Below are 23125 nucleotides of genomic sequence, written 5' to 3' on the forward strand. Positions count from 1 at the left end.
TTTTATAAGCAGGAGGATTTTATAAATTTAGTTGATGACAATCCCTTCTTGAAATGCATTTTTATCCAGAAATGTATGCATTGAAGAAACAACTAATATCAGCCTCTGATTTCCTCCTAGAATGCCAGTTTATTTTGAGAATTGATTTTTTAATCCACTGTGAAGTCACATTTGAATTATTTTTACTTTGTATGTATTCAATTTTCTTTTCTAATTTACAGCTCCAAGAGTCAAACTGAGTCTTTGTGATAGCAGTTGCAGCTCTCTACCTAGAAAACTGGAACTGGAGACAGAATTATGCCCTGTGGGCAGCCTCACTGCCTCTGTGCAGGGCCTTACAGTCACCTCCTGTAACCTATTTGTCTTTAACAAACATGTAACAGGTTAAAATGAAACAAGAGTTTGGATACCACCTCATCTACAATTAATTTCTTCTAATCCCTTTTGACATGGCATATGAATAAGAGTGAGAAGGAAAAAACTATTTTATTTTCCTAAATGCAACAGGTTTGAGCTTAATCACACACAAATAGTAGATGTAGGTAAAAAGATTCTTGTATAGCTACTTGTCTGAAAAAAATATATAAAGTTTTAAATATTTCTGCATTATGATATGCTTTTTAGTACATTTCATATTGCATGTTTGGGGTGAGATTTATCTCACACTGCTTCAGACATGTGACTTTCAGACTGGTCAGTCTGGCATTGCTGGTTGACACTTGAAACAAGAGGTCACCTAACATGCCTCACATACCGACGTGAGTATCAGAAGAATTTGGCAGTGGAGGTGCCTCCTTCTCTCAGGTGGCTAGAAACACAGTCCAAAATGACTTTCAGTCACCTCAGTTTTGACAGCTGAATCTCACTTCAAGTTTACAAGTCAGTTGTTTACTTTCTGATTTAAAATTAGTGCTAAAAAAACCAGATGACTGTAATAAAATAGCCAACACTAGTAAAACTAGAAAAAATTTCTCTGGCTTTCTCTGAACAACTTCAGAAATGCAATTGCAAATAGAACACAATTTCTTTCCATTATGGGCTATTTTAATCTTTCTTCAGTCTGCTATTACAAACCACAGCTGAAAAATAGCCCTCTATTTATAATTACATAGAGCAACACATTAACGTTTTGAGTGCATGTTTAGAATCATAGAATCGTGAAATTGTAAGGCTGGAAAAGACCTTTAAGATCATCAAGTCAAACTTTCAGTGCACCACCACACCATATTCACTATAAAAACATGTTCTCAAGTGCCACATCCACATGTTTTTTGAACACTTCCAGGGTTGGTGACTTGACCTGCTCCTGGACAGTCTGTTCCAAAGCTTCTCAATCCTTTCTGTGAAACGAATCTTTCCTAATATCTAATCTAAACCTCCCTTGGTCACCTTGTGGTCATTTCCTCTTGTCCTGTTGCTTGTCCCCTGGGAAAAGAGGCTGACCCACCTGGCTGCAGCCTCCTTCCAGGCAGTTGTACAGAGCAATAAGGTCCCACCTCAGCCTCCTTTTCTCCAGATTAAACACCCCCAGCTCCCTTGGCTGCTCCACATCAGACTTGTGCTCCAGACCCTTCCCAACTCTTTCTCTAGATATGCTTCAGCACCTCAATGCCCTTCTTGTAGCAAGGGGCCCAAAACTGAACACAAGATTTGATGTGTGGCCTCAGCATCACTAGTGATGTACATCACTAGTTTATTTTAAACTATTAAAGGTCTTGTTATATATTTCTTTCTCTCTTCACCCTGCCCCATCCATTAAACAGGTTTTTTGGTTTTTTCCTTTTTTATCCTGTAACAAATGACTTGTTACATCGGTACAATTCCCCTAACCCAAAAGGAGTTCTACATTTTGAATTTTTTACTATTTTTAACATTGTCTTATTCATGTCAATTGGTATTAAAAATTATTGCCTATCCACTGTGTTAATGAAGAGCTTTTTCTCTCTCAGACTAATGCTGTCACTGGAACTCTTCTGTCTCATAATTAAAGAAACTCATACATTTACATGTTCCATACAAATCCACATTGTTCCCATTTGATGATAAAAAAACTTCTTAAAAATTCTGACTTCACCTCCCCCATACACCCAAATCATCACTTGTTTGTCTGGCTGGAACCTGGGAGGCTCTCAGGCAATCACACTTTTCCCAGCTGCCCAAGACTCTGCTGCTATTTAAGTGGCTAAAATGAATATAAACTACCATTTTTTAGAACCCTGTCTGATACTCCTTCTAAGTTACCACTCATTTTAATGAAACTTTTCCATTTTTATTTCAAGAGGAACAGAAAGGGACTGGCAATGGAGCAGCAGCTCTGAAAAGCTCTGGGGAAAAGATGAATATAACTACTAGGACTATAAACACAACAGAGGAGGAGGAGAAGGAAGAAGAAAGCTACATCAAGACTTTCCACAGTAGTATAGTTGTAGTTACTATATTTTAAAAGATTATATTGGCACAGTGAGAAAGATACAAGATTGAAGCCTGACAAAGACATTGAATGAGTGAGAGACAAAAGAAACTCAATTTGTAGTTTACAAACAATAAAAAAAGTTTAAAAGGTCACTTGGTTTCATCATAGGGTTTCCTGAATGAGAAGACACTGGGTCTGGCCAGCATTTATAGACCAAATAAGAATTGCATAGCAAGGAACACTGGCTGGGGGGTGAAGGCAGAGAATCCTGTCTTAAAAAACACTTCCCTTTAAGAGTATGCCCAGGTAGTTATTGAAATAAAATTCCAAACTCCATTTTCAAAAGAAGACTGCACACTTTCAAGACAAGCTTAAGCCAAATACAGGATATCTATAAAACACAACCGTAGCAGAAACTGGATGCAAAAAATCAGTGTTATCCTGGAAAATCACATTGTCCCTTCTGGAGCTGAAAAATTATTTCTACAAGTCACTAAGCCACATCAGAATTCAAACAGGTCAGACTATGCCCTGGTAACTTGAAACTTCATATGTTGGCTACAATGAGCATGGCTGGAGATCAGTGTGGGGCAGTTTGATTTTATTCTTTTCTTTTTAGTATTTGTGTGCCTGAGCTTGATCTTGTGTGGTTAAGTTTTTAATTAGAGCAGTTTTTCTCTGAACTCTTAGTATTATTCCTGCTTGAAAAGTACCTACCAGTATTTCAATAAATGTTAGATCAGAGAAGGATGCAATTTTTCCCTTCCCTCAAGATTTTTGACATTTCAAAAATGTATTCTAAATTAGAATAAAAAAATGAAAATGTAAAAAAGTCACAAACCACAAATTTGGGGTTTTTAAATAATGTCAGTTGAATAATTTCTAAAATTTCCCTTTTCACGTCAAACCTTTCAGATATTTTTAGACTAGTTAAATTTTGATTTCCAGGTATCGAGGCATTTCCATAATAATAATTAAGAAGATGTTTTGGAGAAATCAGACAGTGGTGGCTGGAAGTCAACAGAAATTATTTGGGGAATTTTTCCAACAAATGAAAACATTGTGCTAAAGTATCCTTTTCATAGCTTCAACAATGGGACGTGTTTTACAAAAAGCAGTTCCTCAGAGAAAATGCCTGACCCCACAAAAAGTGTTTGTCACTGCTGGAGCATAGATCTAATACAATGTGTACTACACAAAGAGGAGAAAGGAAGAACTATTTATTTGATTTTAGCTGTAAACTGCAGATTTTGTTTTTAGCTGAAGAGAGCATATCTGAAAATTCACTTTCATTCTCTCTTCAGGGTGATTTTCACTTGCCTTTTCTTTAGAAGAGCATCTCAAAAGAGTAAAAACTGAAAAAAAACCCCACAATGAGAACAGCAGCTAGCAGAGCCAAGGATGTATTTTAAAAGTCTCTTTCACAGATGGCAGACAGAGGAGTTGGGTAAGATGATTTTGAACTCTGCTGTGGACAACAGCTGCTATAGAAAACACCTTGCTTTAACTAAGAGGGAAGTACACCTGGAGGAAGTCAGTCTAATCACAGAAATCATGAATGAAACTAGCCAGATGAACTGCCATGAAGTGCAGTTCCCATATTCAGGCAATGCACAGCCTTTAATTAGATATGTCTTTCAATTTGGGAAAAGCTTTTACTGAAACCTCATTAATGTAAGAAGCTAATCAACTCTAATAACTGCACTCACCAAGAGAATTTTACCTTTAAACAATTCACCCTGACATCATTTGCCAGGCTACAGGTCTTTCCTGGAAGGATGTGTAGCACACACATTTTTAACTCATGAAACATCTGTCTGCTGTTCCAGTCAATGAAGACTGTCCCAGTCTGTTCCAGCTGTGCAGCTCACACATAACACTTCTAGCATGAGCAATGCAGTGTTTATCCTGATCCTAACAGGGCACTGGAAAATTGTTAGGAAAAAAAAATTCTCATTTACCAAAAATCCCCAGTTAAAATCAACACTACACCATTACTAAAACATGACAAATGAACCAACTTCAGAGGGAATAATTAACCAATTAAGAGAATAATTATGTGGTTTTCTTTCCTCTCACTAGATGGGGTAGATAAAGAAAAGATACCAAAAACAAAAAAAAAAAGACCACATTTCTTCCTAGAGTGGTATTTTATCCTTTTTGAGATACATAAAAGCAATGTTGGGGTGTTTTTTTTCATATCCAGGCATAGATATATGCATAAATTAGTTGATCTGTGCTATTTTCATAGCATAACTCTGTCATCCTTGACTTTGGGGAGCCCTGGTAAAAATAAGGGCAGCAGTAAAGCCTGAGCATCTGAATGCTTTAAGACACATCATTCCCAGTGACGGGACTTTGTTTTCATTCTGAGCAGATTCTATTTGTGCTAGAATGTTCAGGAGACAGCAAAATGCAGCCAACAAACTCATAAAATAGATCCTGTCAGACAACTACAGTCTCCTTTAAAAAGCAAGTATCTTTATTGTTTGAATTGGAAAAGGAAACAGAACAGACTGTCTAACTCTAAAGAGCTTTTATTATAATCCTGACATTTGGGCTGCTTCACTTTCTCAATTTTTCATATTTTCTTTGTCAGTTCTATGGAAAATCAAAGTGTTTTTTTAGTCATATTTTATGAGCAGAGCACACTCAAGCATAGAGTGGTGTGGTCCAGGAGGGTGGTACTCTCATTGCAGTCTGCCACCAATCTATATGGTTCCCTCAGAAATGAAATGATGAGTTCAGGTTGATCATCCCTTAAGAAATGGATGGACATCAATGCCTCCTGACCACAGATAAATTTAAAAAGTAGAACTGCTAACACAATTTTAGTACAAATCAATCAATAAAATGTTTCAATTGCTATTACACACACAAAGGAAAATTCCCTTCTGCAGGAAAGAGACAGAAAATGCAATAATTTACATCAATGAAGTAATTAAAGGCAATTTTTAGTTTCTCAGTAGATAACCTTATAACAGAAAGGGTTTCTCCAATAAGTGACAAATATTGATATATTCTCCTTATAAGTGTCATTATCAATAACTATTTGTAACATACTTTTACTATCTTTTCTGTGAATCATTGAACCAAGCAACGTTTGTTACGTGTTCTCCCTTTTTCTTAACTTACATTTCTGCTGAGACTTAGTCATTATGTTCCCCTCTAGATGTACTGAAAGCTCTGGCTCCACTCTCCAGAGCCTTGACCTTTGGTAGAATGAGGGAAGACAGCACACCATGTCTGGTTCTCACAGGCAGGGCAGCCTAACACCAGATAGAAGCTACTGAGGATCAAAGCTTTTTATTCTCATGCTCCCTTCCCTTTGAGACAAGGTATTTCAATTAACCCCAAGCCTCTAGGAAGATGAAATAAGAAGAAAAAGGCACTATTTCCTCACGATTTAAAACTTTAAGACAAAGGTTTGTGAATAATGACACATTCTAGAATGCATGACCATACCTTAAAAACCAAAATTATATCATTTTCTTGGCAATACCTAGTTTAAAATTGTTTCATTTCCAAAGCTGATCTTACTTCAGCAAAGACTATTGTGCACACTATTGGTGAATTAAAGTTGTAGTTTTGTCATAACACAGATATTTTATGTAAAAGTGAGAGACACTGAGTAATTTAGTTCCGGCTCCTGCAGAAGTTTGTTTGATGCATCCATGAAAAAAGTAAATTGTCTCCCTCTGTTTTCCTTGCAGGGAAGAGGGCGAGGAGAAGAAGGAGTTAATACTTTTAGGTATCAATATCAACAAGCAATTCTTTTTTCCCATGAAAATGTTTCCCAAAGGGAAAAGAAAGATCTGTCATTCAAGTAACAGAATTCAAATGGCTCCATTGTCACTCAAAGACAGCTTTTGGGATTAAGATGTCAATGGCCCAGCTGCTTCAGCAGCCACATGCAGTGAGCACCAATATTCAGACTGGAAGGCAGCAGCCTTGAGGTAAACTGCAAATGAAAATGGTTTTCACAGACCCCAGGGGTTCCCATCAACATTATTTCAAATGAAATATTAACAGAATATATTCATAAGTAATAGTTCTAGATGATCTAATAGAATCAAGTCTTGCAATTATTTGAAATGCATGAGCCACAACAGAGTAGGTCATTGCTTCAGAGAGGGTTTGCAGTGCTTATGTCTGTGACAGAGCAGCAGGAGGTCTCCTCAGAGAGACACTAAAAGCCACCAGAAAGTCCTGAAGGGTGTGACAATGAAGCTGAAGGCTCCAGTATTGTGCCAGGATTATGAAACAATCAGCAAACTGGTGTGCACAGTAACTTCAACCCTTCTTTGATGCTTGAAATAGGCTCTGCTGAATGCCAGCCCTCCCAGATGAATGCATTATAAAACCTGCTGAGGAAGTGCCAGGAGTACTCAAACTACATCCCAAAGGTATTCAGACACATCTTATTGCATATTTTTAGCTGTCACACATGACAGCAACTACTGCTTTTCTTGTACAGTAAATACCATCGTCTTCACTATACAGAAAAGTAAACTTTGAAGTTTAGATGAGTAGAGTGGAAAAGGTGACTGATTTACTCATTCATTTTTGACTTCAATAGAGTAGAATCTGCTATGGATCCTAATGTATTGGTATTAATCAGATGCCAGTCATATCTCATCAGTCAGCTTTGCACAGAATGAAGGACAGAGAGAAACTCTAGAACCCATACATAACCACTGTAAGACCCAAAGACTGTCCAGGGTACCACATACCTGCAGCCAAACTAAACAGAATAATGTGACAATTTCTAGCATCAGATTTAGATGCTGTGTTTAACTTTTATATCATTCTTCCTCCTGCTTTTCTCACAAGTAGCATGGATTCTGCTGGATTTTGTCTTCTTACATATGCAGAATACTGAAGATTTCAGTTTTATAGAGTTAGAAACAGTTGTGGAATGGAAGAAAAAGAATTCTTCCTATTATGGATGCATGATCACAGCATATATAACTGTGCCAAAGATCATCCAACAATTTTAATTGATATTTCTGCTCCCAGTGAAGTTGTAACTGCACAGGCTAGCTCTGTAAGTATCTACCTAGGTCTCAAAGGTGCAAAATTTTCAAGAAAACAAGGTGTCTTTAGCAAGACCAGCTGCTGTAGCTGGAAGTAGCAGAGAGGTTTCTGGGCACCACAGATTCTTTTAAGTGGGGCCAAGGATGTATGTTCAAGCTGGCACTAACATGGCCATAGTGCTATTAATACTTGAAGTGGCTGGAAAGTTCTCCCTGGTACTCCACATATCATCTGATGCATATACCACATTTCCCACTGCCATTCTAACAACATCCTGTCCTCAAGCACACACACATTAATATCCTGCCTCAAAATCACTATTGAGAAAACCTAATCAAAAGGAGAAGTCGTAATAATAAAGAAATGACATATGGAAATTTGTAGATCAGAACCAGAAAACACCTTTCCTGAACTGTAAGTTATGAGTTGGTACTTATAAACTACTTGTCAGGAATAATTTTTTTTATAGCATTTTATAGGACTGTTTATTTACACACAAAATTTATTATATTTATTATATTTATTATTCTATTTAGTCCCAATCAGTTTGTGCCCATTTAATTGTTTCAATAAGTCACAGTATGCAAACAAATGTCCACTTACTTAAAAGCTTTTCTACTTTTGGAACTTTTTTGTTGAAAATTAGATTCAGTCAATATGACTGACTTCATCATACAGAGTAGAACAGATTTCTATATCCAGATTCAAATACTATATGGAATACACCAATGAATATTGAAAATATTGTCTTAATACAAAAATTAGTTGTACCTAGCTTTGTCAACCCCCACTCCCCCCCAAAAACAGAGTTAAAGTAGGTTTCAAGAGCTTTTAATATTAGTAAAAGAAGGAATAAATGTTGTATGTCAAAACTACAATGTGAACAGAAAATAAAGTTACATAAGAATGCTGAAAATTAACAAAACTAGTGAGTTCTAAAACATTTTCATGCAGACACATGATTGAAGAGTAACTCCTCATGGCTACCTGACAATGCAGCCTGACTGCCCAAGAGTTTGGACAGGATACCTTCTTTCACTCTTTTAGAAAACTGACAACCAATAAAATACTCAAGGGTCCTGAACAAATTTTTTAAAACTGGAAGTTTGTTTACAGTAACACTGTCAGGATACATAAATATGCGATGTAGACCAGACACATTAAAGTATCAAGGTTTAGGACCATTAGGTCTCCAACAGAAATTTGTAAACAGCTTACAGCAATAAGGTTGTCTTAATCACTTAAGCAGTGTGTAAAAGGCTCAGACACCCACATACTCCAAGTGCCAATTAACAAATCTCACGATTGCCAAATTACTTCCATGTTTCCTCTTCAGATCCCAAGACTGGACTAAAAGTAATTTGTCAAAAAATTGTGTCCATTCCAAGTTACTTCATTATTGTTTTTTTACCATAATGTCGTACCAGAATGTATCATCTCTGTGCTTTGCTAATGAAAGAGTAAGCAATCACTTTTGGTGCTCTACTTCCTATGAAAACAAATGTACACAGAACAAAATCGTCCCTGATAATAGGATCTATTCATTTGTCCTTATTGGTATTGTTCCTCATCTCTTTTTTTTTTTTTTTTTCCTCTTATTATGGTATCATTTTAACCTTAATTAAAAATAAAAATCAAAAGTGCCATATTCCTGTATCTTCTTTACTTGATAGCTTCTGACATTCAAAAAAAGGAGACTGGCCTGCCAGAAGTCAAAGAATCTGTAAAAGTCTCCAAATATCCAGGGGATAGCAGATGACACATAAAAACCGTCATTTACTGCCAAAGGGGATAGACTTCTTTGGCTTTGGTTTTGCAAGTCTCTGTACCTATGCTTTTATTGTATTTGGTAATATAGGGAGTGATTTAAAGCAAAATGAAGTGAATGAAAGGACTCCCAGAAGTTTGGTGAGCTTTGAATGAGACTTTTTTTTTCTGCGCAGATTGTTCCCTGGGGACAGAAAATGCATTCATTAAGCGCTGTGCATTAAAGTAACACAATATGAATGCTATGCAACTGTGTAAAATACAGTTGCCATCACTTGACTTAAAATATCCTGAAATGTTTTGCTTTATGGCATTAAAAGTAACTCATTTTCTTGGACTGTTGTTGCTAAGGTTTGGTTTATGTAAGTGTTTTAAGAAGAAAGCAGTCTGAAAAATACACAACTAGCACAGCAGAGAACTCATTATTCTTTTAAATGCCTCTTTTGAAAATCCTTTCAAACTTTTTATTCTGTTGATTCAACAGGAGAGCTATTTACAAGTAAAAAGAATAGCAAGACAATGCTGCTTCAAAGCTCTGGAGAAAATAACTGTTTTGTAACACTTCTTAACAATTCTGCACTATCGGACCTTGAATTGCCCCCGCTTTACTCCCCCAGCTTATACACATCTGGGACTGTAAGTAATGACAGATGTCTTGGTGTCCCTTGTGGTGCCCAGACAATTCTCAGTCCCTATTTTGATGGATATATGGTGCCTCTTCTCTGCAGAGGTAAAGCCCAGCACAGCCCAGGTGCAAGGGATGTCCCCGGCTCATGCACAGGACTCACACAGGGTCACCTGGAGATTTCACTGTGGCTGTGTGGTCACAGAGATTGCCCAGCTGGCGCCCAGGATTGCTCCTCAGCTGGCTGATCAGCAAGAGCCACTGGTGCAGCTGGGTGCACAAACATTACCCAGATGGAGTTTCTAAGTGGAAAGTGATGATGTGACCAGGGAATTCAGACAGAAGAGTATCAGATGTGGGTAAGGCTTACAGACCTGAACATGTGGGAAGAGGAACTGATCCTGCTATTTCGGATCACCATTCCAGGGCATCCCAGAGATGGATTAGTAAAACTGGAAGTAGGGAATTCCACCCCAACTTTCTGGATGAGCTCTTTACCACCCTCTAACACAGCCAGTTAGGGCAATTCTGGTTACAGGACCCCTCACAAGTTCTCTGTACCATACACAAAATAATTGCATCACTTTAAAAAGATATTTGCTCCATGGTGAATATTTCTTGGAATTTCACCCCATTTTCTTAGATAGCATTACAAAATACTCCAAATATAGTAATTTATGCAGAAATACTACAAAATTTACCAAATAATATTTCATTTAGAAGAGTGCATTCTAGATAATTCTCTTATATGCAGCAAATATGAACTTCAGATTGAATTAATTTCAACCTTTCATTTCCTTTCATTTTCCTTTATTTTCTTTTCAGCAATCTCAATCTTATGTTTAATTTTCAACAGCTGAGTGCCTAATGTCTGTGTGGCCATGACCTACTATTATGAAATCAGTGTATAGAAATGAATGTTAATTATTAATATGGAAAAGAGCGATTTTAAGCAAACAGAACATTGTTGTGTTATCTTAAACCAGGGTTCAGAATAATACATAGGTAATTGCTTCTAAACAGTAACACTTCAGTCATTTAGATAGTGACTTGGAAACAGACAAAAACCCTAAGGAATCTTATCACAATTTTTCTTGGTCTTTCATTCCCTTTAAAGTTGGTGAGTTGTGATAATTTGTTGTTTTCTGTGGTAAAGCTCTATTAAAATGGAGAAGAATGGGAAGAAACTCTTGGCATGAAACTGGGTAAATTAAAGTTAAATTGCATAAATCTATATTAATAAGAACAGGACACAAAGAAAGATGGGGAAATTATATTGTATTCAATCCTAGGCTGCTTTCACAAAGCAAAGTTGCATCTGTGTTTTTCAGTATTCTTGCAAAAATAACCCTCCTGAAATATCTTATTCTGTTAGACATTCATGCTAGGAGCAACTTCTAAATGGATGTTTCATTGGCAGCCTAACTTCGTGTGTCTTGGCAATATGTAGACAGGGCTTAGAAAACCATTATTTCTAAACAGGAATTTTGAGGCTTCAGATCTGACACTGATCTGATTCAATTATTTTCATATTTTTATTTCCAAGTGCATTACAGCTGGACATATTTTATTAATAAATACAATTTTCATATGAAGTTACAGACAGGTTTTTAAAATAGCTAAATGCCTGGGACAGCAATAGCAAGAAAATCTTGCTTCTATGTATAAGTAATCAGGTAGTGGTGATTCAGGACCTGAATGGTGCCCATGTTTCTCCAAGCACCAGAATCATCCAAAGTGGGAATCAGCTGTCTGGAATGCTGACATTTACTTAGAACCACATTTTTAAGTCAAGTGACACACCTTCAAAAGCCCCCACAAAGATTAACTAACATATAGAGATCAAAATTATAAAATAGAGCTCAGCTGAATTACACAGAAAAAAAAATGTAAAAGCCTGACTGAAATGAGTTGTACTGGGCTTTCTGGTGAGATACTTTTCTTAGTGCCTGTTTTCTGGCAAAGGAACACAGCAGAATAGGAGAAGATGGAGCATGGGCAGAGCACCACCGTTCTCTGACAGCTGATGAGATAAATTTATTTAATCCTGAGGCTGGAGAAGAACCTCTCTGATAATCAACATATCACGGTCAACATATTTTGCACCTTCCCATTGTTCCACTATGCAAATACTTTTCTACTCAAGCACAACAGAATGCAAAACGGAAAACATTTCAGCTGGATCAAAGGCCTATGATGGAAACACCTTCTAAAGCATTTGGGGCACTCTAACACTGCAGAGCCTTTTATCAGGCTTTGTTTGCCCAGTAGGAAATGTGGGTGGGAATCTCCACTACAGTGATTCTATTATCCATACTTCTTAAGCCAGATAATTTATGAGAAACTTGGAATGTTTCACATGGATTCATGTTGTGCCATCTAGACACAGATTCAGAGACTCCAAACTTGTTATTTGAAGAGCCTGTATGCTTCTTGCCAAGATTATCTTTTCAGAAATTATTTTCAGAATGTTCACCGGTAATATGGACTGAATTGTCTGAAGAAACATTCAATAAATTTTCAGTTTGAAATTCTGAGTTAATATATGAGAGTCTTTCAGTTTGCATGGAAAATTATGCGTCTCTCTAAGTGAATAAGGGAAGCTGAACTAAATGTACTCACCAGATTTTTAAGTGATACTTTCTCATTACTAACAAAGGAGTAAGACAATCCATGCACTTTTTGGTGTTGCCCTATATTTTTGAAGTTTCCCTCCACTTGAACAACTTGCATATTTGGAATGAGACCAAATGTGATACTGAGGGTGAAGCACCACAGTTTGCTTTCTTGGAATGGATTGTGATCTACACAAACACTCAAAATTTGTGCTTTTCATTGATATGATGATCCCAGTCTCTTTGATGCTGGACAGCTGAAAAATGACTCTTCAGGGAGTGTATCTCACAACTCCTTAGACTATTGCAAACTTTCCTACCTCTGAACTCCCTTCCAGAAAGTTGTATAAAACCTGAGCTTGCACATTAAATTCGGCTGGGAATGCTGTTATCAGAAGCATTTGGGCTATGCCTATGCTAAAAAGAGCTGTCAGCCTGACTAAACAGAGAATCCAGTCTGTAATCTGTAAATTCATCTACAGCATCTGGCTAGGATTAAAGAGACCACAAAATTTGAATGAGAGGATATTTTTGTGCATAGATAGGATGAAGGTCTTTAGCTAACACTTGAATGAATGGAATATGGACAAATTCTGCTGTGAAACAAAGACACCAGCAGTTCCACACTAAAAAGGTTCACCAAAGAAATCTTCTAGTTGCATATATGTAATATATGCAAATATGTAAAATACAAACATGTATTTTATATATATATTTCTGGGGGATATATTTATATATTCATTGGATGAAGTGCCATCTCTAGAAACATCAAGATATATGAGAGTCTAACAGTCCAGTGTTTTTAAAGTCCCCAGTCTGAAAGAAATCCAGTAAGATACCTAAATATCTTGGAAAGTCTGGTTTCTAAACACTCAAAAATAAATGTCAAAAGTAGTAGAAACTCATTTAAAATTCATACTGCTGCACCATTCAGCCATCCACCAAAACAGCAGAAACATTCCTTAATTCAAACGCAAGGAAGGGTATTGCAAATTTAACATCACCCTGTTACCACTTTCTCACATATACTTATCAGATGCATATCTACACAGATCTTCCTGAAATTTCAAAGGGTAGCACAAACGTTTCCCATTAAGAGCAAATTCTTAGTACAAAATTATTTCCTTACTTTTGGGAGGGAAGCTCTTGATCCTGAGCTTTGCGTGGTCATTGTCAAAACAGTAGTGATACCCAGTGCAACTCTGGCTGGAGCAGCATCCATGTTGATCCAGAAAGAAACCCAGGATAAAATGACAATCAGCAGGCTAGGAATGTACATCTGGATTAAATAGTATCCCATCTGACGCTCCAAATGAAACTTGACTTCAATGCATGTAAACTTTCCTAGAACATGAAATTATTTTCATAAATGCTTTTTGCACATTTTTATCTTGTTTTCTGAACATAAGTTAGATGTGTGGCCTGTTTCCTAACCTAATGCTGTAAGCAGATCCTGATACACAAACATGAGTCAGCCACTTGTTACATACTAGCTTGGGGGAAGCATGGGACCACTGAAGTATACTGTGCCCAGTTCTTCATATTAACTGAGAAAATGAATTTTAGCACAATTGTTTCACCTCCAGAAAATGTAACATGATGTTTCTTTTCTCAAAATTCAATGAGCTTTTACTTTAGTCAAATATAATGTTAAGTATTAAAAGGGGATAGCATTTTGGTCTATTAGAGGCATGGTATTAAGCAATCATGTTTGAACAGACAAATTGTAAACTACTACTCTTAGTCCTAGGGTAGATCACACTCCTCATTCTGCCAATCTCATTTGTCTCTGTGTGTGGATTATGTATCACAGCATCAAGTCAAAGAATCAACTCACAGAATCAACTCAAAGTCTACTTTGAATTTTGCTAAAAGTCTGACTCCAGGAAACCTAAACCAGTCTCTTGTGGGAGGTGAGGGATTCTTCAAACAAGCGATAGCTGCTGCACAGCAGTCCTGGGGGACAGAGGTTTCGGGTTGCTGGCAGTGGAAGTAGTTGTGCAGCAGGAGATGCAGAGTCCTGAGCTGCAACAGCTCATCAGCTACTAATGCTATCACTCTGTGCTGCTCTCAAAATTACTCTGGGTTAGGTACTGTGAGGGCTCTCACTCCAGGCAGACTACAGGAAAGCCTCTCATTCCTAAAGTGTCATGCTAATGGTTTCAAACCCTTTCGTGTTGGTTGGAAAATGAACGAAAATGCTTTTTTTCCTTGTTCACCCTTTCACGGGAAATTAGATTGTTTGCTCCTTTTTGTGATGTCCCTATATTTTTCTGGTGGTCTACAATGCTGAATGGTGGGTGCAAGAGTCAGCACAAAGGGGAATGCAGAGGCTGTTTGACAAAGAAAGGAGTGGAGACTGAATAATACCCTCTGACACCCCAGAAGTTCTATAATGAGTGAGCTGTGACTTGAAAGGCAGATGCTGGGACCTGCAGAGGCTGTTCCTGACCAATATGCCCATAGAGAAGGGGACTGGGAAGGGGTGTGGTGGCCACCTGTGGCAGCAATGGCATGAGTAGCACCATCTGTCAGAGGCTCTCCAGACATTTGTGGCACAGCCTGGACAGTGAGTTTAGGAGAAGGCTGAGTAATAAGTTTTATCCACGTGTAAATTTCACACTAAAGCTGAAGGAGCAAACTACAGAGAAGGCAGTAGTGGAGGTACCAATTACAAAGTTTTCCTTCCTTGGTACAAAATGAGAGGCTGGATTTAAAAATTAAATCTAACAATTTTCATAAGAAATAAATGTGACATTATTTTTGGCAGAGGCAGAACATCTCGCATTCTGTTATTTCATAGACTGAAACAAATGTATTTATTGCAACTAGATCAGCTCTTATGCTGAAATGATGAAAAAGCTATTTTAGATGAGAGGGATTATATTTAATCCCAGAAAGCACCCAGAAAACTGTTCTCTAAATGCTGTCCCCATTAAATAAACTCCAAGCAGCTAAATCAAAATTTTAACAGCATTTCCTCTTCTCTGTGAAGCTATAGCTAGAAAACACAGCCTTATAAACTCCTAAAGAGCAAGTGAAAGAAAAAAACGTAAGAGCATTAAAGAAACCCTTTCCCAACATTCCATGTCTCTACACTGTTCCGATCAGCAATGAAAACATTGTTTTTTCACATGCTACATCTCATAAATTAGACGCCATAAAAAAGCTGGTGAGAATTAAATATTTTTCCTTATTGGCAATTTGATATGCTGGAGAAATAAACTAGGTTCAGAAAAATCAGCACTTTAAAAGTCAGTAATCTATATTTAATAAAATAGGAAGTTTGCTAAAATGTTTCATTTTAAGGATACCAAAACAATTAGATTTTTATCAGTTTTTTAATATTTTAAATACTTCAATGATTTTAAGGACATTAGAATACTTTAATGAAATTAAAGGGAACTTTGAAATTAAATCATTAAAAAAATAACAGAGTGATTTTTTTTCTATTCAGATTGAAAAATAAGTGTGACTGAATCAAATTTTAATTTCAATTTTTTTTCATTTTGCCCCTATTTTTCCATTACAATTGACAATAGACACCATTGGAACAATTAATAGAAAAAAAATAGAATAATGCTCACCAGTGTTGTAATGTTTTGTGCAATAACCAAGTTCTTTATCTTCTTTTAAAATAAACTGTGGCAAGGTTAAACCCTCTGCAACTTGCACAGGTCCATCACTTAGCCACTCAAATATCAGATCATTCATGGTGTAGCCAACTGTAATAAAGGAATCAAAGTTTATTAGATGGCAACTGACCAGAAAAGAGCAAATGTTCTAATGTCTGAGAAGCATGTCTTTTACTGCAATATGTGTTATCTCAGTTACATTTTCAAACTGTTCGATTAACAGCAGCACGATTCCTCTTAGTTGTCGGTTGCTATAACTACACCATTAATCTATTAAAAGCAAGAAGCAAACACTGTTATATTCTGAAGTACTGCCCTGGTTGGCCACCAAAAACTAATTTTGTTGGCCCAAACCAGTCTAAGAGTCTCTGGGCACAAAGGCTGGTGGCAGCCCACAATTCATAGCCATAGCTAAGTCCTTTCTCCCCTAAATTAAAAAAAAAAAAAAAAAAATCAGGGTAGACTGGTACCTACTGAATCCTGGGAACGATCCACTGGCACCTGCCAGAGCCTGAGCCACTCCTGGCTTTGCCTGATTGTTACCTGGGCAGGTGAAGGCAGTGCTGTGGTGTGTGCTGGCAGCGACACAGCATGGAGGGTGTGTGCTGGTTCCCCAGTCCATGCCTTGCCTGGGTTTAGCACACCAGCTGAGGTATCACTAATAGGACCTCTGCTTCATGGGGTACGTCACTTCCATTTCCCAAAAGTGAGCCTAACTCTATCGGACATAGCAAATCCCTGGCTGTGTAATAATTGTTCTCACTTTCCACTTTCCTGAGATTTAGTAATTTCTCCCACACAGCATTGCTGTATTTACCTGTGGAAGAGATGCAACTCTGATGGGTAAGGTGGTGTGACCCAGGAGAGGGAAAGATAAGGGAGAAAGAGCAGCACAGAAACAGGCAACCCTCACATTATGGTCATAAACACAATTCCCTTACAAAACAAGAATACTGAGTCTCACCACACAAATGTGATGATGTAAATACAATCTAATCACTGAATGTTAGGGTAAAAACTCGTTATTTGATAGATAATGCAATTGGGCACTCACAGCTCTCTAGCTGCATTGTACATGTCTGTACATCCATAGGAAAATTCTTCAAGTCCATGGGACAGGACAAGGTTAAAGTAAGCCTAAAATTAGAGGGGAAAAAAAACATGTTAGACATCTACAGGTTTCATTTAAAGCCCTATACTTAGAGTTCAAAGGATCAAGACCAAATCTTAATACCTCAAAGGCTGGGCTCATATCCCCCTTGAGCTGTGGAGAAAAAAATGCGTGAGCAAAGTGGGCACTCACAGCCTGCCCTGGCTGAGCAGAGCAGAGGCAGAGAAGGCAATGTCAGGTTAGTAAGATATGTTCTCCACTAATGCACCAGTGAATGTTTTGTGTACAATACTGAACCAAATAATATAAAAACTGAAATGCCTGGTCATGGGACACATGGTTTTAAGTTTTATTTTGGAAAAGCAAGAAAAAAGAGGAAACAACAACCATGGGGTTTTTTTTAAGAGAGTGCTTTTGTTTTGTTGGAATGAGTCCCATTTCCATGCCTTCATTCTTACTGCTCAGCCACTAAAAGAAGGAAAAAAACATTATTCAATAAAAAAAATCACATTGCATTAAAAAAGTACAGATAGATGAAAGTAAGCCTAAAGGAACATAATAATACAAAATATATTTCCCTTTTAATTTTTCAGTTGTTATTGTCCCAGATAAAGCATAACTTTACTTAATGGGAATACTTATAATGTTTCTTTCTTTCTTCCTTTTTTTTTTTTTAAGTTGATTTAACCTCTTAACATTTGATTGAAATCTATTTCAAGACTGTATCTTCTGGTTTGTTTTTTTTTTTTTTATGTGTGAGAAGAAACCATTTTTAGCTAACCAAGTTATTGAGATGGCCTAATTACAAACTAGCTTTGATAAACAGTATAAATATTAGGATTTTATTTTAATAATATTTTAAAGTATATTTTTCTGATTACATTCTGCACAAAAAACTTCCACTCTGAAACATAGAATCAAAAAAAAAAAAAACCCTCTGTGCCCATTTATGATGAAGGGCAGTAACAAGACTGTCTGATTTGAAGGGACACTGAAACATTGACAAAGTATAATGACAATATTTTTTTAGTTATGCAGTGAACCCACAGGTCACCTCTTTAGAAGTATAACCTTGAAACTATGTTGTCCCACAAATGTATGTGATCTCTACAGAGAAATACTTGACTAAATTCTGTCTCCCAATATGATTTTGTGGTTCTTACCATGTGCAAGTGATTCAAGGTCTTTCAGTCTATTTTTTCACCATGTGAAGTTTTGAAGACCACCTGGCTGGGGCTTCTAGCCATAAAATCACTGTGACAAAAAGATGATATTCAGGTAACTGAGATCAAAATTGTCTCATGTGGCAGCAGCTCTCTGGCCACAGAGAACAACACACAACTTTCCCAGGCATCGTTCTGGGAAAGGCTGTGAGAAGATTAGAGAAAAGAATGATAAATAATTATTATCTTCACTTGCTGCACCTGTTGTTGTGCACATATGGAATGTGTTATGGATATTTGCTTACCAGAGGGTGGTTTCTTGATTGGCCAATGGTGATGGTGTTTGGATTGAAGGAGCAGTTGTGTCCACCTGTGTCATGGCCATCAGTGGAAGCAATGGGTTTCTTAATAAGTATAGTATAATGAAGAGATTGATCAGGCTTCTGAGAATCATGGAGTCAATGCTAATTATTACCTGGCTGGGGGCCTGCGATGACAGTGTTACCCAGATCTAAGATCACATTCAACATCACTGCTGTTGCCTACATGTGGGCTACCTAGAAAAAGTTACACTATTTTCATCTTGACACAGTCTTCAGCAAACAAGATGATAGCATCAGGAAATTGGAGATCACATTTATGTGGCAGTGAGATAAAAAACGGTCCCCAGTGTCAACATCTCCATAGGAAATAAACTCACATTTAACCTTTGGTATCAAATAGAAGAAATATTAAAAAAAATAAAATTTTCATCTAGAGGAAAAAGTTTATCTAGTAGATGTGCAAGTGTTATTGAAAATCTGTCCTTTCCTGATTTAAATATTTTAAGTCCTTGCAAATGTTAACTAGTCTCATTTTCACTAGGTAATTTCCGGCATTAAAGATTGAGCTAATTAAGTTGCTAATCCCCAGCATTAACAAAACAGTGCCTGTGTTTCTTTCCTGAAACGTAGCTATATCAAACTCCCTTCTTTTCAGTCATTTTCTAAATATGACTTAGATGTTTTAAGCTCTTTTCAAACATGCCTTTATCCAAATACAGCCTTTGTAAATATGTCATCTATTTGCATTCATTGAAGTAGGCTATTCACCCCTTGGATTTTACTGACTTCAGGTGTGGACTGCAGACTGACTTGGTTTCCTTTCTCCTTCAGCCCTTTCTACTCCTCAAAAATTCAAGTAATTTGGGGGTTTGACCATATACATGGTCAGGAAGGTCCCCTGTTATTTTAATATTTTCTTTTTTTTTTTATGAGAAAGTAAATACACCCAGTTGCAGCTTTCAAGATTCACAAGGAAAAAATACTCTTATCTCCATTGATATAAGGCAGATTCATCAATTTTTTTTCCGTGGAGGTGAGATAAGAAAATTATGTAGGCTCATTTTGTCCACACAAAGCCTGATGCCCTACTTTCTCTTCCTAATCATTGTTGTCTTTCACAAAGACAATTATTCTCACCCTGAAGAAATGAAAAACAATTTCTATTCGCTGTATTGATGAGAGTAGCTCAAGACATCATGTTTATAGTTATACTTTTACCTCTACCTGTTGTTCGCCTCAGCACAGTAGCCATTCAGAATTAACATCTTTGCCTCTAGTCCCTTTTAGCAGCAGTAATGCAAGTGTTGAAACAAGTGGTTAGAGCCTTGTATCATCCACAGATCCACTGATTTTCAACAAGATTATTACATACTAAATGTTCAGCAGCTGGAATTTGAAATAGATTCTCTGAAGTCCATGGTGGTGGGTCAATTTATATCAGCTGACTCCTTTTCAGTAAAACTATGAGCCTGCAAATGTTTCCAAACCCTGGTGCCATGTCACTACTTTTATATATCTGTGTTAATAAGGATATGGGGTCATAAATGGAAAGTGTTAGGTAGATATAGCTACCCACATTGCTGATAATAACAGTGTCATTGACAGAAAATATTTCAGCAAAATGAATGTCTCACACTTGGCAAATTTAAGAAGGGCCCCTGGAGGTTTGTAGCAAAGAGCAAATTTAATGGGGAATTACACTGATGAATACTTTAATCGTTAATAAAACAGAACAAACTGCTACAGAACAATTATTTTATTTTCCAGGCATCCTGCCACCAAGGCATCTGAGATGCATAAACAACAGATTGGTGGTGGGGAACCATAAAACACTGATGGGAAGTGCTTTATGAACCATCTGTAAAACTGAAGTGAGAAGAAGTTGACCAGGGACTTGATTTTGCCTTCCATTACCTGAGCACCCTCCACCCCACAGCAGCCAGACCCAGGTGGCACAGCTGGCTCATGGAAAGCTCTGGGGCTGAGCACATTACATTTTCCAGCTGAGCAGAGAGGGCTCATGAGGGAGCAGAAGAGAGTCACGTCTCCAGTGCCTCAGCACACCAGGCAACGTGCCAGGGACAGCAAGCTGCCTCAGAGAAGAGAAAAAGCTGCTCTCTTCTTTCCCTCCCTGCTCCCTCACTCAACCCACAGCCAAGGAAGAATCAAACCCTGGAATAATGCAAATAAGAGTATGAACAGAACAAAATACAGAATCAAAGCCAGAAAACAAAGAATGAACAATTAGCTGCCACTGTGACAAAATAATAAATAAATAAATAAATAAATAAATAATGTCACTGAGCAGCACTGTAGCACAGACAGGGCTATAATCCAAGTACTCCAGGGCAGCATTCTCTGTATTATATTTTGGACCCTCTTCCTGACACCTTAAATGCCTTCAAAGTGCAGAAGGCACTGCTGGGATTTCTTCACTCAGCATTTCATTCAAATGTCCCTCTTTGATCCCCTGGTTTCACTATAAAGTGCTGAGATATCACTAAGACTTGGCTGGTGGGCCTGTCTCTCTTCCCAGCCCCACTCAAAACCTTTAATGTCTGGTCACCCCAGGAAGCCACTTATAGCATCCCTCAGAGGTCTGCATTCCCCAGTTTCTGCAGGCAGGAAGGCAAGGTCCTCTAGGCTGCAGCCACTATCACAGAAGTCAAAATAAGGCATCTCATGGGAAAAAATAAATAGTCTGACTGCTTAATCAGAAATCCTCATGCTGGTTATCTTTCACACCTGAACATGTTTTGCAATGTCAGTGTTTTCTCCTGGTGTGAACTACCATGGCCCCAGATGGGCCAGCAGCAGAAGTCAGCACAGGCACTGCTGCTGCTGCCCTGAATGCAGCTGCTGCATCCAGCCATCGTCCTCTGAGGAAAAGGCAGTGGAGGAGTGGCACACAGGTGCAGCCAAGGGGCTCAGAGGTATTTATGTGCAGTGTCACCAAGTCCTGGGCTCAGTACTGGGGTGAGATACTGTGTTTTCTGCCTTTATTCTGTTCTTTCTACAGCCCGGAGACATTTTCCCCACATCCTCCTATGCCTTCCCATCCACCTTACATCTCTCTCAGGGACACCTACATGACACAGACCCCAAACATTTTCCTGTGCCTCCTGGTCTATCCTCACACCATTCCCCCCTCCTTCTCCTGTTTACCAATTCCCTTCAAATGCCACTCCCACCTACTTCTATGGTATTGAGTTGTGTGGCCAGTCTGCCTTTGACAACTAACCCCCAAAGCAGTCCCATCAGTAGAGGGTAAGGATCTTGAATTTTAAAAAATTTAAAAAAAAATTCAGTAGAAAGAAAATGTTTATAAGTAGATTATTCTCAAGACGATTTCCAATCTCATTCTTTCACTTGAAGGATTTGAATGCTGGGGCTCCCAACCATCACCCCACTTCTCTGACAATCTCACAATGCAACAAAAACACATCAGAGTACTTTACAGACAGACTGCTTGTGAATGGTCTGCAACACAAATCTGAAGTAATGAACTGCTAGCATTGTGTTGAACACTTAGGGAATTGCGTTTACACATTACATAATCCAGGATTTTTTAAAAATAAATTGAGGAGAATATGTAATGTTAACTGAGATTTATCATATTGCCTTGTCTGCAGCAACCACTGAACTGTATTCTAACCCACTCCTTTACAAGCAGCTATCACTCCTTAGCCTGATGTCTTGCAAGACACCCAAAACTTCCCCTGATCCCAGTGACATCTCATCCCAGAGGAGGACACTGGTACCACAAGAGAAGGGCCCTGGGGATTATAATGCGTGGTATATCATGACAGGGGAGTATTCTTTTCATTACTTATTCTGCAGGAAAGGTTGGTTGTGAGTGGGCTACAGAATAACAGCCTCCTCACAGAGTTTTTTGTAATAATAAATAACTAGGATCAGTCCTATTATGTATAAAAATACTATTGGGAATTTAAAAAGTCCTGTAGATAAGGGTATAAATCCCTTCTGCCTGCAAAAAACCCCAAGATTATCTCCTCACTAGCATGAAAAGCAATAAATGCCTCACCATGAGTAGGCATCATGTTAAAAATAACATTTTGTTTCTATTCTTATCCTTTCATTCTTTCACACTACGCCCATCTGCACCTCAGCTGCTGGGACAGGAGATTTCACAATCTAGGATTTTATGCTGCAAATACCAGAACATAAATAGCACATGCATGATCACTGGTAGCATTGGCTACGTGCCATTTTTATCACAAAACTAGTACCTGTGCAAACCCCTCAGTGTTGGATTTAGTGAGACAAGTGGGATTTCTTTTTTTCCAGCATTGTTAAATCTAAAGGTGCTATTGTAAATTGCAAGGTTTCTGGTATTATTCTTAAAGCTCCAAGCTGACAATAAAGTTAAAGATATTTTAGTGGTACTTTTTTTCTTTGAAAGATTAAACTCCTGA

At 37.8% G+C, this 23125-nt stretch overlaps 1 protein-coding gene across 5 annotated transcripts in view; it reads right to left on the minus strand.

The window, feature by feature from the left end:
* GLRA2 (glycine receptor alpha 2) overlaps positions 1-23125 on the minus strand; it is a 122315-nt gene that overhangs the window by 59648 nt on the left and 39542 nt on the right. For 4 of the 5 annotated variants that reach the window (XM_053936209.1, XM_053936207.1, XM_053936210.1 and 1 more), the window contains exons 5-7: positions 17147-17229; positions 16045-16182; positions 13587-13801 (exon numbers count right to left, since the gene is read on the minus strand). In XM_053936209.1, the coding sequence (XP_053792184.1) occupies positions 13587-13801; positions 16045-16182; positions 17147-17229 (436 nt within the window). The remainder of the gene's footprint in view (positions 1-13586; positions 13802-16044; positions 16183-17146; positions 17230-23125) is intronic. The other variant, XM_053936211.1, reaches the window with a different exon arrangement.

The sequence above is a fragment of the Vidua chalybeata genome, chromosome 2 (genome assembly GCF_026979565.1).
Source record: "Vidua chalybeata isolate OUT-0048 chromosome 2, bVidCha1 merged haplotype, whole genome shotgun sequence".
Taxonomy (NCBI): domain Eukaryota; kingdom Metazoa; phylum Chordata; class Aves; order Passeriformes; family Viduidae; genus Vidua; species Vidua chalybeata.